This window comes from Microdochium trichocladiopsis (genome assembly GCF_020744255.1).
Source record: "Microdochium trichocladiopsis strain MPI-CAGE-CH-0230 chromosome Unknown B0I36scaffold_1, whole genome shotgun sequence".
NCBI lineage: Eukaryota > Fungi > Ascomycota > Sordariomycetes > Xylariales > Microdochiaceae > Microdochium > Microdochium trichocladiopsis.
This window is the reverse complement of record NW_025763544.1, coordinates 2,414,186-2,429,166: the sequence shown is the minus strand read 5'-3', so window position 1 is coordinate 2,429,166 and position 14,981 is coordinate 2,414,186. Positions and strand designations below refer to the sequence as shown.

General features: G+C 55.7%; 5 protein-coding genes across 5 annotated transcripts; all 5 read left to right on the top strand.

Annotated features, from left to right (window-relative positions):
* Positions 1-337: 337 nt before the first annotated feature.
* On the top strand, positions 338-774 carry B0I36DRAFT_310484 (uncharacterized protein). The gene has a single exon (XM_046152257.1). The coding sequence runs from the start codon at positions 430-432 to the stop codon at positions 646-648; it is 219 nt and encodes a 72-aa protein (XP_046018394.1). The 5' UTR covers positions 338-429; the 3' UTR covers positions 649-774.
* Positions 775-1,808: 1,034 nt separating this feature from the next.
* On the top strand, positions 1,809-5,995 carry B0I36DRAFT_259586 (Ca2+ transporter). Its single transcript, XM_046151107.1, has 3 exons — positions 1,809-2,322; positions 2,440-5,225; positions 5,291-5,995. The coding sequence occupies exons 1-3, from the start codon at positions 2,193-2,195 to the stop codon at positions 5,729-5,731; spliced, it is 3,357 nt and encodes a 1,118-aa protein (XP_046018393.1). The 5' UTR covers positions 1,809-2,192; the 3' UTR covers positions 5,732-5,995.
* Positions 5,996-8,216: 2,221 nt separating this feature from the next.
* B0I36DRAFT_379329 (uncharacterized protein) lies at positions 8,217-11,022 on the top strand. The gene is made up of 4 exons (XM_046160761.1): positions 8,217-8,817; positions 8,888-9,320; positions 9,399-9,758; positions 9,820-11,022. Exons 1-4 carry the CDS (start codon positions 8,539-8,541, stop codon positions 10,680-10,682), a joined length of 1,935 nt encoding a protein of 644 aa, XP_046018392.1. The 5' UTR covers positions 8,217-8,538; the 3' UTR covers positions 10,683-11,022.
* Positions 11,023-11,309: 287 nt separating this feature from the next.
* B0I36DRAFT_357649 (uncharacterized protein) lies at positions 11,310-11,782 on the top strand (the record flags this gene model as incomplete). The annotated part of the gene is made up of 4 exons (XM_046157839.1): positions 11,310-11,405; positions 11,497-11,528; positions 11,612-11,693; positions 11,756-11,782. 4 exons carry the CDS (start codon positions 11,310-11,312, stop codon positions 11,780-11,782), a joined length of 237 nt encoding a protein of 78 aa, XP_046018391.1.
* Positions 11,783-12,711: 929 nt separating this feature from the next.
* On the top strand, positions 12,712-14,646 carry B0I36DRAFT_8847 (uncharacterized protein). The gene is made up of 5 exons (XM_046163515.1): positions 12,712-13,075; positions 13,138-13,165; positions 13,251-13,779; positions 13,838-14,244; positions 14,299-14,646. Exons 1-5 carry the CDS (start codon positions 12,897-12,899, stop codon positions 14,518-14,520), a joined length of 1,365 nt encoding a protein of 454 aa, XP_046018390.1. The 5' UTR covers positions 12,712-12,896; the 3' UTR covers positions 14,521-14,646.
* The last annotated feature ends 335 nt before the right edge of the window (positions 14,647-14,981 follow it).

Below are 14,981 nucleotides of genomic sequence, written 5' to 3'. Positions count from 1 at the left end.
GTGAGGGAGGTCGAGACAGATCAAAGCACACGAGGATGGTGAACGGAGCTGCCAGCGGATGGTCGAGTCGGGGCGTTGAAGGTGACGATGTCGGCGACGTTGCTGTGTGTTTGGTGGGATGTGGAAGTGACTGGCCGCAATTGGCTGGTGACGAGGCTGAGCTCATAGCTCTCTGGGTGTCCACGGGTGGGTCCCAGGCATGGGAGGCAACACAGTCGAGCCCCAGCCCAGGCAGGTGAGTGTAGACGTGGACACTGCAACTGCCTGCCGGGTAGGTAGGCCTGCGATGGTGGCCCTGTATCTTGACCAGCCGGGCCTCTCGAAGAGGACGGCAACCCGACACAACCCAACCACGGTCCTTTCTATCTGTTGGAAAACAACAACTATGGCAGGCGGGGTTGAATCCCAAGTTCACTCCGTCCCAGAACAATGGTGGGAGAAGGCTGCATCCTGCTTTGTTCTCAAAAGTGGTCACTCATATTACTTGGGTTTGGGCAAAGCAGTTCATGGTGTACACATTCTCTCACTTTGCACAACAATACTCACCAACGGAATCTTCGGCAGCTTGTTACGGGTGTAGAGTATCAAACCCCCCTAACAGGGGATCTTGCTGTGGGCAGTCCAAGGCTATCCTCATCGCGGTGTTAGTGGTTTGCATCTGTTCACATTGCTTCGGATGACCTGATTTCAGTTTCTCCAAGCCACGTTGTCAGCACTTTTGTTGACCAGGGCTACGAGGATGCAACTCTTCACTCGTTTTTCGTATCAAAAGCTGCAGCTCACTCTGCCAAGCCACTTGATGCACTCGAAAGTCATCTCCCGGCAGCACTGTAGTGGGCCATGATGTATTTCTTGCAGCTGAACTGTGCCGCCCGAAGCGCTGGCGTTGCTGATTTTAGAAGATCTGTACGTACACAGGCAGCAAAATGCTGGCTGATCAGCACGAGGAATGTGCTGCTGGAGCAGATTCTCCATCAACACCACCTTGGGCCAGCCTGTCTCGCAGCAGTCACAAGCAGAAACTCGAGACCTGGGCAGGGATCGGCCGAAGCATGACCTCCCCACACTGGCAACCTCCAGTCGGCGCGGAGGCGCTCCAGGGCTGCGGCTACTTATCCGCCGCACGCCGTGCGGATCCTTGGAGCGCTTGCGTCTCCTTGCATGCGGGACTCGTGGGATCTCCCGCGTGACAGGATAGTGCAGGACAGATGACCTCGCGGCGGCGGACGAGGCCCGGAGCAGCTGATAAGACGTACCTGGCACAGGCGGCGGGTAATTAATTACGGGCAGGTCGGCTAGAGCAACAGATGTGGCCAGCGACCAGAAGAGGGCGATCACGATGCGGCAAGGTTTGATGCTGCTGACTAGGTGGCTCTTTGTCTCACACACCGCAACGTTGGGAGTCTGGGAGCTGGGCAGCCACTAACTAAGCAGCGCAATGACATGGCGTGCGTCACAAGTCGCATGCATGCCCACTCTGCCGACATGAGACGGCAAGGCGGCCTGCTTGTCCATTGCATGACTATACACGAGGAAGGCGTCCGAGCAGCCGGCTTGGGAGCGCAAGTCCTCTGCTCTCGTCCAAGCCGCGCTGCTGGATGCACAGCGCTTTGGGTGCCAATGAAGCTAGGTAGAGCTTGACTCGGGCAGCAGATTTCAGGAGAAGCTGGGAGGCGCGTCCCAATTTGAAGTTCGAGGGCGGGAAGCTTGGGCCCCGGGTGGTTGCGCAAGGCGCCATCTCACCCACCCCGGGCCCTGCTTGGCCTGCCTGGGCGTGCTGCACCTTGTTTATCAGCATCCTGGTCTCCCGAGCATCAACCCCCCCGTCGCGCTCCTGAAGTTACCTCATCGTCCTCTCGTCGTGCAATTATTTGCCGGCTGATTCCTTGAAGAGCTGTTCCTGTTGCCTCATCCCAGCTTCCGTTTTGCTGTCGTATCATACAGCTTCCCCTCGTTCTGTCGCTCGAGCACTCCCGACCCGCGCACATCACCAAGCTGTCGACCAGCCTCGCCTTGTGCTGCGCGGCATCTTACAAAGCTCTGCGATACTCCCCTCTCGGTGCGTGGCATCGTCGCACCAGCAGCCGGTCTGTCCAACAAGCTCAAAGCGGTGGTCATGCTGTGCTTCGCCAGAACTTGAAGCATCTTCCACGCCACCACTCCCATTATTACGTGGGCGTGCCACAGGCACAATGGACCCTTCCACGCAGGACAGCAGCTCCAGCGCCCCTTCTCCTACGGATACGCGGCGTGCCCAACCCAGCCAGACTGAAAGCCAGCAGTCAACTGACACGGTGCGAAGACGGCCCGATGCTAACTATGGTGAGTCCTCGAACAAGACGTTCTGCTCCAGGCGATAGATGGGACCCATATACCCCCGGCCATGATCAAATGCTTCTTTCAATGGATATAGACTAATGTTATCTCCACACTTCCCAGGATCCATACAAACTTCCACAGCTGCCAGTATCAGTGGCAGTCAGTACCTAGCTGATCCATACGAACGATCCGGGTCCAGAGCTAGTGTTCAGCCTGCTCGCTCGCCCCTGCTTGGCCCTGAGCGCGGCAGGCAGCGGCCCAAGAAGCCAGCTATGCTTCGAAGAACTTCGTCCCATGCCCCTCACAAGGGTGAGATCTTCTCGACCGAGGACGACCCTGATGAGCTGCAGAACGACGCAGCCGGAACCAGGCAGACATATGCTGCAGCGCCAGCCTACAACACTGATTCGGTCCGGCCAAATGCGAGTATACGCCGTCGTTCAGCGGCAGCTCCAACTCTTTCTCGCGTACAGTCGAGCCGCAGCGATGGGCCCGAAGACGATCGAATCGAAGAGCAGTCCGAAGACGACGATCCCATGACTGCCTCGCAACGACTAGGCGAGTCCATGGAAGACGAGCAAGCCTCTGATGTTGATCCGGCCGAGGACGAGGACGAAGACGGCGATATCAGCGACGCCGAGAGTTTTACTCTCAAGGACCGCCAACAGGCCATCAACGAGACCCATCCCTTCGGTATCAGGATTTGGAAGCCTGCGCTGTACAAGAAGGATCGTTCTGTTCAAAAGACAGCGGAGGGTGATATTCATTCATCGCCGGGCGGTCACGTCAGCAAATGGCTCTTGTTCTTCAACCTTATCTGGACCCTGGCATTTGGCTGGTGGATGGCTCTCTTCGCAGCGGTCGGTGCTCTGGCGTGCTTCCTCTGCGGCGCTGCTCCTAGTGGGAGAGCGTACGGCCGTGTGTTGTGGGGTCTGTCGACATATCTCTTCTATCCCTTTGGGAAATACGTCCGTCTCGAGACAGACGAGGCGTATCTCGACGAGGACCAAGGCGAAGGCCGCAGTATCAGCGAATATGAGCAGTGGCAGAGTGGAGACCTCGAGTACGGCAGGCTCTTTTTTGGTCCCGATGGGAACCGCTCCATCATCGGTCGTTCGCGCCGCAGCATCGATTCGGAGCCTAGCGAGACCGAGAGTCTGCTGGGACGGTCATATAGGAATGATTTCTCAGACAACGAGATGACATCTCGCAACAAGCGAAGGTTGTTTGGCAGAGGCCAGTGGAACATTGGACGTGTGATCTTCTTCGTCGTCTTTTATGGGCTCCTCACACCGTCCTTGTTCATCACCTCTGGCATATGCTGGTTGCTCGTCTTTTGGATACCCATGGGCAAGGTGACCTTACTGCTCTTCGATCATTTACGCAGGCATCCTCTTGCGCTTTCCTTCGAGTCTGACATCAGCCTCGCAAGAAATTCAGACGGTGCTCATTCTGCGATCCTGGTCTGCACCTACCGTGCCACGGGTTGGAAGTACTGGAAGTACACGGTCGACGGTACCAACATCTTTCTCATCAACCTGATGGCAGTGGTCATGTTCGTCATCTTTGACTGGCTCGTTCTCGATGGGGTACTGCATATCGAGTCGTTCATGACCTCTCCTGGTTTTCTCTTCATTGCGGGATTGCTCTCGATCATTCCACTTGCTTACTTCATCGGCCAGGCCGTGGCATCCATCTCTGCACAATCGTCGATGGGTGTGGGTGCTACAGTCAACGCGTTCTTCGGAACTGTCGTCGAGGTCTTCCTGTATTGTGTGGCCTTGAGACAAGGCAAGGGCCAGCTTGTCGAGGGCAGCATCATTGGAAGCATCTTTGCCGGTGTGCTTTTCATGCCAGGCCTCTCGATGTGCTTTGGAGCGATCAAGCGCAAGACCCAACGCTTCAATTCCCGCTCTGCCGGTATCACTTCGACCATGTTGCTTTTCGCCGTAATTGCAGCCTTTGGTCCAACCCTGTTCTACCAGATCTATGGCACACACGAGCTGCGCTGCGGCAGCTGCACCGACTACATCGATCCACCCTCAGGATCCGATGAACGAGAATGCCGACGATGCTACTATTCACAAGTCCCGGCTCTCGATGACCGCTTCTACAATGAGGCCGTGCGGCCTTTCTGTTATATTGCTGCCGTGCTGCTGTTCTCGTCCTATATGATTGGCTTGATGTTCACACTCCGTACCCACGCCGCCATCATTTGGAACGCCGACAGCGACGAGAAGAGACAGGAGGAACCCAGCCACCCTGTTACGCGCATTTCCGAAGCTCGCTCGGCTGCAGATGCTACAGGCTCAGACATTCGCGACACCAACCTTTTCAAGCGCATCTATGCCCAAACATCCAAACAAGTTGGCCTAGCTGGCTCAGAGGAGCGTCGTCACTCGCGTCGTGCGTCCTTGTCGACACCTGTTGCGCCTAATGGGCCATTGACGACACCACACATGGTTCCGCCGAAGGGTCATGAGACGGACACCGACACTGTTCGTTCTCATACACACTTTCCGGGCTTTACTGACGCAGATACTGCTGTGGTACGAGGCGTGACAGAGCTGGCTGCCACTGCTGCCGCCATTGCTGCACGTGATGTCCGCACACCTCGTCGGACGGCCGCCCATCACGGAGGTTCCGTTGTCAAGAAGCCTAGTCACCTCCATGATGGAGACGATGGACACGACGGCCAAGGTGAAGCTGGCCATGGGGGTCATGATGCACCAAATTGGAGCCGGACCAAGAGTAGTGTCATCTTGCTCGGTGCAACCATTCTCTATGCCGTTATTGCAGAACTGTTGGTAGACACTGTCGACGTGGTGCTTGACAACTACCCGATTGATCCCAAGTTTCTGGGAATCACTTTGTTTGCGCTTGTGCCGAACACGACGGAGTTTTTGGTGAGTTCCATTGGCTTTCGCTCTGCAGGATCCGGAATCTTGTAACTGACACCCTTTGCTTACAGAACGCCATTTCTTTTGCTATTCATGGCAATGTCGCCTTGTCGATGGAGATCGGCTCGGCCTACGCACTCCAAGTGTGCCTGCTGCAGATCCCCGCCCTGGTCTTGTTCTCGGCCGTCTTCCCCATCACGCCGACTGCGGAAGATCCTGACCCTGCCCACTGGACATTCAGCCTCTTGTTCCCCCAGTGGGATCTGGTCACTGTGATCCTTTGTGTATCTCTGCTCAGCTACACGTTGAACGAGGGCAAGAGCAACTATTTCAAGGGCAGCATCCTGCTGTTGGCGTATTTGGTGGTCATTGTTGGCTTTTACTTTTCGAGCTTCACAGACGGCTCAATGGACATGGGCATGTCTCGGTTTGACACGCTTGACGCATCTGGGCAATGGACAAGCTACAAGACGATTGGACGCGGCACTGGTGGGCAGGCTTATCAGGTCTAATGAGATCCTGTGAACTTGCAGCAGAAGATGATACACGTACAGAGAAAAGAGAGAGAGTGTGATGGACAGGAGGCTGTTTTGACGGATAATTTTTTGTTGCCTTTGCATGGACTATGGCGCATGGTGTGATTGTTTGGCGGCCTTCTCAGCATTGTTACAGCGATAGAGTTAAAGCGCTTTGATAGGGCATTGGTGCAGGAACGACATTGGTCTCAGCGAATGTTCCAATACCCATCCTAATACAATACATATGAGCATGACTGGAATATCGAGAACCACTAATGTCATGAAATTGATGTTTATGGGAACGACATGCTTGTATCCTCGAAAGGCTCCCGGCTGCAGACGAGCAACCATTGGCAGACTGCAGGCTTCCATTTCTTATCTTCACGAGTTTCCGCACACGTAACTAAGCTTCCTGACAAGCTGGACAAGGAGAATGCTTCCATTGACAAGCCGTCCACAATCCTCGGATGCCCGTGAGAGGACGGGAACTCAGGATTTGCTGGCAGCCTCAGCAACATCGATGGGGCTTGTGAAGGTGGAGCTCCTAGAAGTTTTTCCACGATGCACGCGCCATGGCAGAGCCGCAAGTGGAGTATCTTCACAAGGGCTGTCAGTGCCACGCGTCAGTGTAGTCAGCCCCGAAGCAAGTGCCTGAGTCGTGCTGCAGACCAAGGATCAGACTCAGAGATATTAGGCCGAGTGCGTGGCAGGGAACGGGTCTGAAAGATATCTCGAATGGAGCAACTTTTCAGCGAAAAGCCAGACGGGCCAGGGTCCGCAGCCCTGCAAGAGGCTGGTCGTGGTGGATATGACCCACTTCTGCAGCCTTGGCTGGTCCCGTCTCTGTGCCGGCGCGGCGCGCTTGATGCCTGAGAGTGCCTGAGCCAGCCAGGCAGAAAATTCTGCCGCGCGCGACGAGTGGGGGCCCGCCTGCGCACGGCGACCGCCCTGGGCGTGCCCTCCCAGCAGTATATAAACCTCGCGCCGCTCCCTCCGTTTGTCTGGCTTTTCTTTCTTTTCTTCTCATGCGATTTTACTTCAGAGAATCACTTCTAAAGGAAAAATCCCATCTCTGTGTTCCCTACAGGAGCCACAGATCCCACCCTGGTTGATGAGCGAAAATCCCCGCTGCCCTAGAGTGAAGTTTTCTCTACTTGGGAGCCAGTCTGCCTCCGCGCGCTGCGTCTCCCATACTCTCGCCCTGTCCGCAAGGATGGCGGTCTTGCCCACATTCACCACCTCGCGTGGTGTCTTTGCGGCGGCTGTATAGAGAGTGGTGATGATCTCAACCCCGATTACGCCGTGGTCTTGCCTTTGGGCGCGCGGCCGGGGTGGGCTTTGTGGGACGTCTGACAGGCTGTGTCTTTTTTCATCTTTTTCGTTGCTATCGCGTGCTTGTCGCGCGAGGTGAGGAAGAAGCTTGTTCGGTGTTGGGCTGGACGTATTTCGACGCGCTTCGGTGAGGGCTGTGTGAGGTGAACGTGATAATGTCGGACAATTTGCGGACGGCCTTCCGCGTGGTTTTTATTTTAAGGTTGAATGCACTCATTAAATCCTACCTTCCAAGGTTGTTCAAACGGTGCTGCTCTCCTGGTTGGTCTTTTCATTGATGAGGTTCATGATGGCTTCCTGCCTCGGGAGTCCCCAGGTTGTCAACGTGCCATGGCGGGAGATTCACTGGCAAGCTCGAATCAGTTTTGAAGTTTTCACGGCAGCCTCTCTCTCCTCCATGTGTGACCGTCCTGTCCCTGTCGTCGATGCAGGGGCAGTGTGACGACATTCTAACGCGGCTTCCGAGCTGAGGCTGGGCGTTTGTCCCCAGCTGCTCCTGCTGTCCCATGGCTCTTTGCGTCCACTCAACAGGTAATATCAACACCACAGCCATCACGGCGGGCCAAGCTGCGGCACGGCTCAATCACTGCGCCATCCATTAACAATATACACTTCCTCTGCAACACTGGCGGCGACAAGGCGTGTGCAGCAAGCGCAGCCAAAGTCACTCAGGCTGTGATTCCTTTGATCAGTCACATTTTGGTCACGAAGCAGCCCCCCCGGCGTGCTGGAGTTCGGAGCACAGTGACAGCACGGCAGCAAGCAGTCCCCTTTTCAAGCCAACAACGATCTGCACTGCGACCAACATTGGCAGGGTCACGAGACAACTCCGCAGAGTTTTTGTCGGCTACTTGCATGCAGGGGCAGCACCAGCGTTGCGTGTTGTGCCATGTTGGGTGCCCGTCACCATCAGTCTCGACTCGAGCCCTCCGATCGGACCACCCAGTTGACGCCCTAAGCCCATGCCTAAGAGGGTCTACCAGACAGTGGTTGGCGATGAAGGGCCCGGACTAATGGCCACCATGTTCTGATGTGATACAGATATAGTTGTTGGTTTGACAGTGCATGGGTCACTTGCAGGTCCAGGCCTCGACCTGCAGAGCCAACTGCATATGGCTTCCGTGTTCGGCTACCAGACAGCCCAAGAAGCGGCAAGAACCGAGACGCAAATCCTTGGATGAGGAGCAGGTGACGGTCAGGTCGGCAAGGCTATGCCACGCAGCCAGTCGCTCCGTCTTGTGATCACCATGTTGGTCTGAAGGAAGTTCCCGGGCCAAGCGGCGGAGCCCTGGCGATATGTCCCACCGGTGGACGGTTTTCGGGTTCTCATTGTCTCATAGGAAAGCCCCAAGTCTGACTGAGCCCGCCCTGTTCCATTCTCTCTCCTATCTGATGCTCACCCGCAACTGGGTTACATCCAGATTCGTCTTGATCGGCTCTACTTCACAACAACGATCTGTCACGAGAAGATGCTGCATCAACTCATCATGCCTATGCTTGCATTCCTGTCCATGCTGCTGGTGGTACCCCGGGCAGCATCGGCCGATTCCATTTCGGCCTGGTTTGCTAAAGGAATGCGGGCGCCCCAGGTCATGATGTACAATGAAGACAAGGGCGAAATATTCTACAGCTTGTGCAACAGTAATGGAACCCCGGTCTTCCCATATGATGACAATCACGTTCTCCGACTCGATCAGAAGCCCATGAAAAACACCAGCATCACTGGTTCCGCAGGAGATCGAAACACGGTCAGCCGCCTATGCCAAAATGTCTCCAAACCTGCTCAGAAATACAATACTCACGCGTCGACCCGCACAGGCGCTTTTATACTATCAGGAGGAAGGGGGCGGTATCGTCAACGCCATCTTCTATTGCAATGGCACTGGTCACCTCAACATGGGGGAAGGACAGTCATGGATTGTGACTAGCGGGAAACCAGGTATCCCGTCCAAGGACATCAAGCCCGGCACAGCTCTCGCTGCACTTACACTGGCCGGGAAAGAACGCCGAGTGTTTTACAAGAACCACGAGAATATACCGTCTGTGCTTGAGTACAGGGTCAATCCGGATATTGACGGTGATGGTGACTGGTATTATGGAGGCGCTATATCGCAAGACCACACAACTGGGCCTTCCTTTGGTGCCTCCTCCTTGGCGCACAACGGGGATATCACGGTAGTAATGGCTTCCTTCGGAGACACGAAGATCGAAGTCTCGACCACCGCGCCTTACATGAGCGACTGGCACATTAGTGAGTTGCGACCGACTGCGGCCGGCGAAGATCACGGAGTCCCGCTTTCTCGAAGCGTTGCTGACAAAAGTCAAACAGCCGGGTGGCCTTATTTCCTAAGCGCCATAAATGGATCCCATTACGTCTCCAATGAGACGGCGCTCACGGACTATTACTTTACCGGCTCGGACCCCATGTTAGAGAAGTTCGGCGAAAATTGTGATCTTGGTCTCGCATACACAAAGGCAAGCAACGGAGCACCTTATGTCGGGAATATCTTTTACATCGGAAGAGACTCCAAGCTTCACCATATAAAGGGCAGCCCAGACGCTTGGGAGAATGGCGCGCAACAGGTTCCTGAGCTTTGGCCTCTTGCCGACGAGCCCTTCGCGAGAATGGCTGTCACGAGCTACGTAGACATAGCAGACCTGTGGGTCTATTACCTGAGTGGTGATCAATGTGAGTAATGTTCAAGGCGCTCATCAATGGCAAACGACAATCTGACGGATGACGCACATAGTAATGCAGGTATACATGAAGGACGGAGAATGGCAGCCACATACTGCGTTGCCAAAACCCACCACGACTGCTCCTAACGCGACTGTTCCTGATGCTTCTGGCGATGATATTGGTGAAGAGCCGGCACCCTCCAGCCTCTCACAGAGTCAAAAGATTGGTATCGGTGTCGGTGTTGGGTTTGGTGTGCCCATCCTAGTCGGTCTCTCTGCTCTCTACATATTCCGATTTGCTAAGAAGTCTCGACAAGGCAAACACCAAGACCTTGCCGCTACTCGTGGTGGAAGTGTTGAGCCTGGGACTGAGAACAACAAGGCTGCTATTCCTCCAATGAATCCAGGCTCTCCAAATCCGGGGTCCTTTATGTCCCCAACATCGGCACCTGGCTATACTTCTGGCTACTGGGGCGAGGCGCCGGGTCAATGGATAAACGGCCAGTGGGTGTTGTCACCACCTCCCGGACTGGACTCCTCCCAGGTCAAGCTATGGGAACAGTGGCAACATCAGCAACAGCAGCAACAGCAGCAACAGCAGCAACAGCAACAGCAGGGCTATTATGCCCAGCAGTACAGCCATAATTCCTATGACCCAAATCGCCGCGCCAGCCACATGTCTTCGTTCCAGCCCTTTTATGAGCTGGAACATGAGGGCAGGCCGCAAGAGCTGGGCATTACACAGTCCCACCCAACGACAGCGCACAAATGGGAAATGGCAGCAGGCAATGTATCATTCCAGAGCAACGCTGTCAGTCCTCCTTATTCAGCCGTCAGCCCTCCGCCACAGGTTGTGAGTCCAGTGCCGGTCGGCCCGATCGCAGAAGGTCCCAAGGCGACGCTTGAAACAGATCATAAAACTTCAGCCCAATGAAAGCCGGGCCCCTCTCATCATGGCGAGTTGAATGTGAGCGTGGCGGGCCATTAGGTACGACGAGACTCAGAGCGATCCTGGAATTCCGGCTTGCGGCACGACTGTCTTGGCTGAATCGGGCGGTGCATGGTGCCTAGGATAATGTTGGAATCAAGAGAAGAGTTGGCTTTGAGAGAGCAGATTGTATGGATTTGTTGAGTTTTGATTACAGACCAAAAATCCCTACGCAGGCCAACACTCGAGATACTCTACAAAGTGCAGCAAGAAAACTGATAGATCCCCAAATCCTCTCAATTCTCGGGTCCCTTTTGCACACTATTTGTGAGCTGTCGTTGTTTTGAAGTCGTGTAAGTGCCACTACATTACGTAATGCAAGCCATTGAAACGCGCCTGTAGCTCCGCTTGTGAGCACGCGTGCACTCCTGCTGAGCACCCACCATCACAACCTCCCACCACAACCATTGATGTCAATCGCATCGCTGTGGCAACTGTAGTACGCGCAAAAGTACAATGTGAGCGATCCTTGAGAAATATTGCGCATCAAAACACGCCATCCTGCGCCTCGAAGAAAGTGTCGAATACAGCAACACATTGCGTGGACTCGCAAGGCGCGGCACGACGACCCAGATGGCGGCAGGACAGAAGCTGTACCCGCGGGCGACGGTCAAGAAAATCGTCAAGGCGCACTCGAAATGCAATGTTAGCAAGAACGTGGATGTCATGGTCGGTCAATTTTCCCCTGATCCTTCCAGCTCTTCACCATGTCGCGCGGGGACGAGCCACGTTTAGGCTAACTGGGCTTTTTGCCGGACAGATCTTCTTGGACTATGTTTTATTCATGCAGACGTAGGTCACGCTTTCCCTCTTCCGTTAATCTTACGGATAATGAGGCTGTTTTGTTGCTGACAAGACATGGTTCTGATGCTCAGGCTGGTCAAGGAGGCCGCGATTGACTCGAAGCAGGCTGGCGAGCGAGGCATCAGTGCCAAGAGCATCCAGAAGGTTGCGCCTGTGAGTAAACTCTTGTCTGTGCGTCAAGGTGTGGTCACTGTCGTGCTGATCATCGATGCCAGGATGCCTTGAGCAAGTTCAAGGGATGAAATAAAGCCGGCTGCACATATCAAATGCTCAGCACCTTGGCCATACAGCCCAGCACAACTCGCCCACAGTCACGTGAACAGATAGATGGTCTTGTCGACGCAATCAATATGCAGTCCAGATATCGGCTGGCCAATGCGTTTATTGTCAACAGTACATGTGGCCAACAAGCAGTATCACGGAGCAGGACGCATTGGATGCACAGTGGTCATGTCGGAGCGGGCGACGGACGGAAATGGGAAGGCACAAGAGGCCTCGCCTGCGGTTGCTATTAAAGCCTCGAGTGCAGAACGCGAGGGCAGAGATGTTGCCGTGCCGCTACGAGGACAGCCCTGAGAGCAGAAGCTGTGCGAGCTGATGGACTCGAAGAGCAGAAGGCGAGGCTGGTGGATAGTGTGGTTGGGCAAACGGCCACTCGGGTGACTGCAGGCCCGCGGCAACACAACAGTGATAGCGGTAACAAATCCTAGGACACCATTGACCATTTTCTGTATGTGGCTGAAGATGAGACAGTGATATTGGTGGAGAGAGGAGCCTAACGGACCCCATCTCCACCTGCCCGGCGCGACTTGGAATAACAAACGTGCAAAAGGCATAGCAATTGCCTCTGCGCCGAGTTCGCAGAGTGCCCACCTACGTTAGGCAGAGAGTCTCGAGAAAGCAAGCAGGGGCGGCGGGCCTAGAGCTGAAAGGGAGCTCCTCGGCGGACCAATCAGAGGACAAGCGGGTGGGCTCCACCCAGTGACTCTCCGCACACAGCTCGAGAGTCACAGCTGCCGACATTGATGTTCCGTCGCCTTCCACCTATTTTCGCTGCCACAAACCCTCGCCCTCCCACCTCTCTGTACACAACATCCTCTGCCACCACCGTCACGACCACCTCAATCCGCCTAAGCATCATTCCTACTTCGACACTGAATCCGATTGGGGTCCCAGCACTGTCCCGCACCATTCTCCAGTCTCCCCACGGCCGCACGGACCCGCATCCAACACCTGCGAGTCATCCTCGACCCGAAGCACACGACCTTCACTGCCTCGATTCCCACAGCGCCACGACTGCGTGCAGTACCGCCTAGACCAACCTTACAAGTCGGAATTGCCTTCAAAGCAGCCAAGATGCCCTCTGCTGCTGCCCAGAACCCGCCTGTCCAGGCTCCCAAGAAGAAGAAGGGTCCCGCCGCCCAGCTCCGCAACGAGTCGCCTGCCCCGTCAGCCACCTCTGCTACTGACCGGGCTGCCTCGAACGCTGGCGACGGTGAAGAGTCCAAGAACCCTCACGTTCTTGAGCTGCAAAAGTGAGTCCTGGACCGTTGCTATTCCTTTGTTGCGACCCACCGAACTGACAGGCTTCGCCCAGAAACATTCGCAACATCAACAAGAAGATTGTGAGTGCCATCTTAAGATCCTCTGCACCACTTCGAGGGCAAACTTGAGACGGAGCCCGACTAACCTCTCCACCCTTTCGACTAGGCCAATGCCTCGAAGACCGACGCCTTGATAGACCAGCACAAGGACAAGTCCCTTGACGAGCTTGTTGAGGCCAAGATCATCAACAACGACCAGAAGGCGCAACGTCTTAAGAAGCCACAGCTCGAGTCTCAGCTCGCCGGCTTGGAAGACCAGCTTGCCCAGTACCTCAAGCTCGACGAGGAATACCGGACACGCGGTTCTGCCGACCTCGCCAACCTCGAGAAGTCCTTGACTGCAAAGCACGACCAGGAGAAGGCGGATGCCATTGCTCAGCTCAAGGAGCAGCATGCGAGCGATGCCACAAAGACGCAGCGCACCGGTCTGCTCCTGCTCTCCCAGTTCCTTCGCCTTGCCGCCGCGCGGCGCTCGGAAGATGCCGACCCTACACAAGATGAGAACATGGCTTTGGAGGGTGTCCTGCTCAATGTGTATTCTGGTGACGATACCGCCGTCTCTACGATGCTCAAGCTCATTGAGGGATCCGGCGATAAGACCCAGAGCGTGAACGGTGATGAGCTCCAGACTACCTGTAAGTGTTGCCGCAGAGATGCGCTACGCAGAACAGCAGATGCTAACACCCTTGGCAGTTGCCCAAGTGAAGGAGGCTGCTCTCGCTCAGGCTAAGCTCTACGCCGCTGATGCCGCCCCGGAAGTGTCTGACGTACCTGTCGAATCTACCCAACACGTTGAGACCGACCCGACTGTTGCCCACGCTGGCTTGACCGAGATCGACGCAACCGGCGCCGTACAGTCCATCAGCACCCAGGCTGACAACAAGTCTGGCGTGCCTGCCAATGCTGGCGTAACGGATGACGCCGCCAACGCTGCCGCGGAGTCGCAGTGGGACGCCAACAACGACCTCAGCACCTCCCAGGATGAGTGGGTGCAGGTGCCTCGCGACCCTGCTGAGACGGAGACGGGCCTAACTGCCACACCCGCCGCTGCGAGCAACGTGCAGTCTTGGGCGGACGACCAGCCCGAAGCTGTCGCCGAGGTAGGTGACTCCTCGCTCGACTTTAGGGAAAATGTGCTAATTGTGTGTGTGCAGACTGCTACTCCAGCCGATTCGGGCGATGGCTTCCACCAGGTCCAGCGCAACCGTCCTCGGGGCAACGACCGTGACAACCGTGGCCGTGGCGGCGGTCGCGGACGTGGTGGCCGCGGTGGCCGCGGTGGCTTCGGCGAAGGTCGTGGCCGCGGCGGCCGTGGTCGTGGGGGACCTGGTGGACCCGGCGGTCCCCGTGGTGGTAGACGCAACGAGGAGTCCTAGGAGACTCGCCGAGTCCCAGTGTTAACCGGCTTCGACGACACGTTCGGTTCGGTAGCCGAGGCCATTGCAGACTTGACGGTTGAGCTCAACCGTGCAATCAGAAAGTCGAGATACTGAGAGAGGGGGAGCTGTACGTGTATGAGTTGGAGAGCATGCGTTGATGTCTCTTTGTCACTTGATTACGGGACGCGAAGCTCTGGGCGAACATGTCCGGCGTGACACAACAGGATGGGCAAGCGCATTTGACTGATTTTAACCTGGTTTTGGGGGGAAAGGGGACTCTGGGAGGGTTTTGGGGAGCATCTGCTGCATTCCTGGCGTATCCATTGCCCCGGTTTCTGAGGTGACGGGGTGTGCATCTTGTTTACCTGTACAACAACTACAACAAAATGGGTCTGGTAGCATGTGCTCTTGGGGTTCACGGCTGGCGCTCTTTAAAAACAGAATTTCAATGAGAATCA

Excerpts from the sequence above, each read along its gene's own strand:
- B0I36DRAFT_379329 (XM_046160761.1), top strand. The coding sequence starts at position 8,539 with ATGCTGCATCAACTCATCATGCCTATGCTTGCATTCCTGTCCATGCTG. Across the intron at positions 8,818-8,887 it reads CCGCAGGAGATCGAAACACG|GCGCTTTTATACTATCAGGA; the intron begins GTCAGCCGCCTA and ends CGACCCGCACAG. Across the intron at positions 9,321-9,398 it reads CATGAGCGACTGGCACATTA|CCGGGTGGCCTTATTTCCTA; the intron begins GTGAGTTGCGAC and ends AAAGTCAAACAG.
- B0I36DRAFT_8847 (XM_046163515.1), top strand. The coding sequence starts at position 12,897 with ATGCCCTCTGCTGCTGCCCAGAACCCGCCTGTCCAGGCTCCCAAGAAG. Across the intron at positions 13,166-13,250 it reads GCAACATCAACAAGAAGATT|GCCAATGCCTCGAAGACCGA; the intron begins GTGAGTGCCATC and ends CCTTTCGACTAG. Across the intron at positions 13,780-13,837 it reads TGATGAGCTCCAGACTACCT|TTGCCCAAGTGAAGGAGGCT; the intron begins GTAAGTGTTGCC and ends CACCCTTGGCAG.
- B0I36DRAFT_259586 (XM_046151107.1), top strand. The coding sequence starts at position 2,193 with ATGGACCCTTCCACGCAGGACAGCAGCTCCAGCGCCCCTTCTCCTACG. Across the intron at positions 2,323-2,439 it reads ACGGCCCGATGCTAACTATG|GATCCATACAAACTTCCACA; the intron begins GTGAGTCCTCGA and ends CACACTTCCCAG. Across the intron at positions 5,226-5,290 it reads CGAACACGACGGAGTTTTTG|AACGCCATTTCTTTTGCTAT; the intron begins GTGAGTTCCATT and ends CTTTGCTTACAG.
- B0I36DRAFT_310484 (XM_046152257.1), top strand. The coding sequence starts at position 430 with ATGGTGGGAGAAGGCTGCATCCTGCTTTGTTCTCAAAAGTGGTCACTC.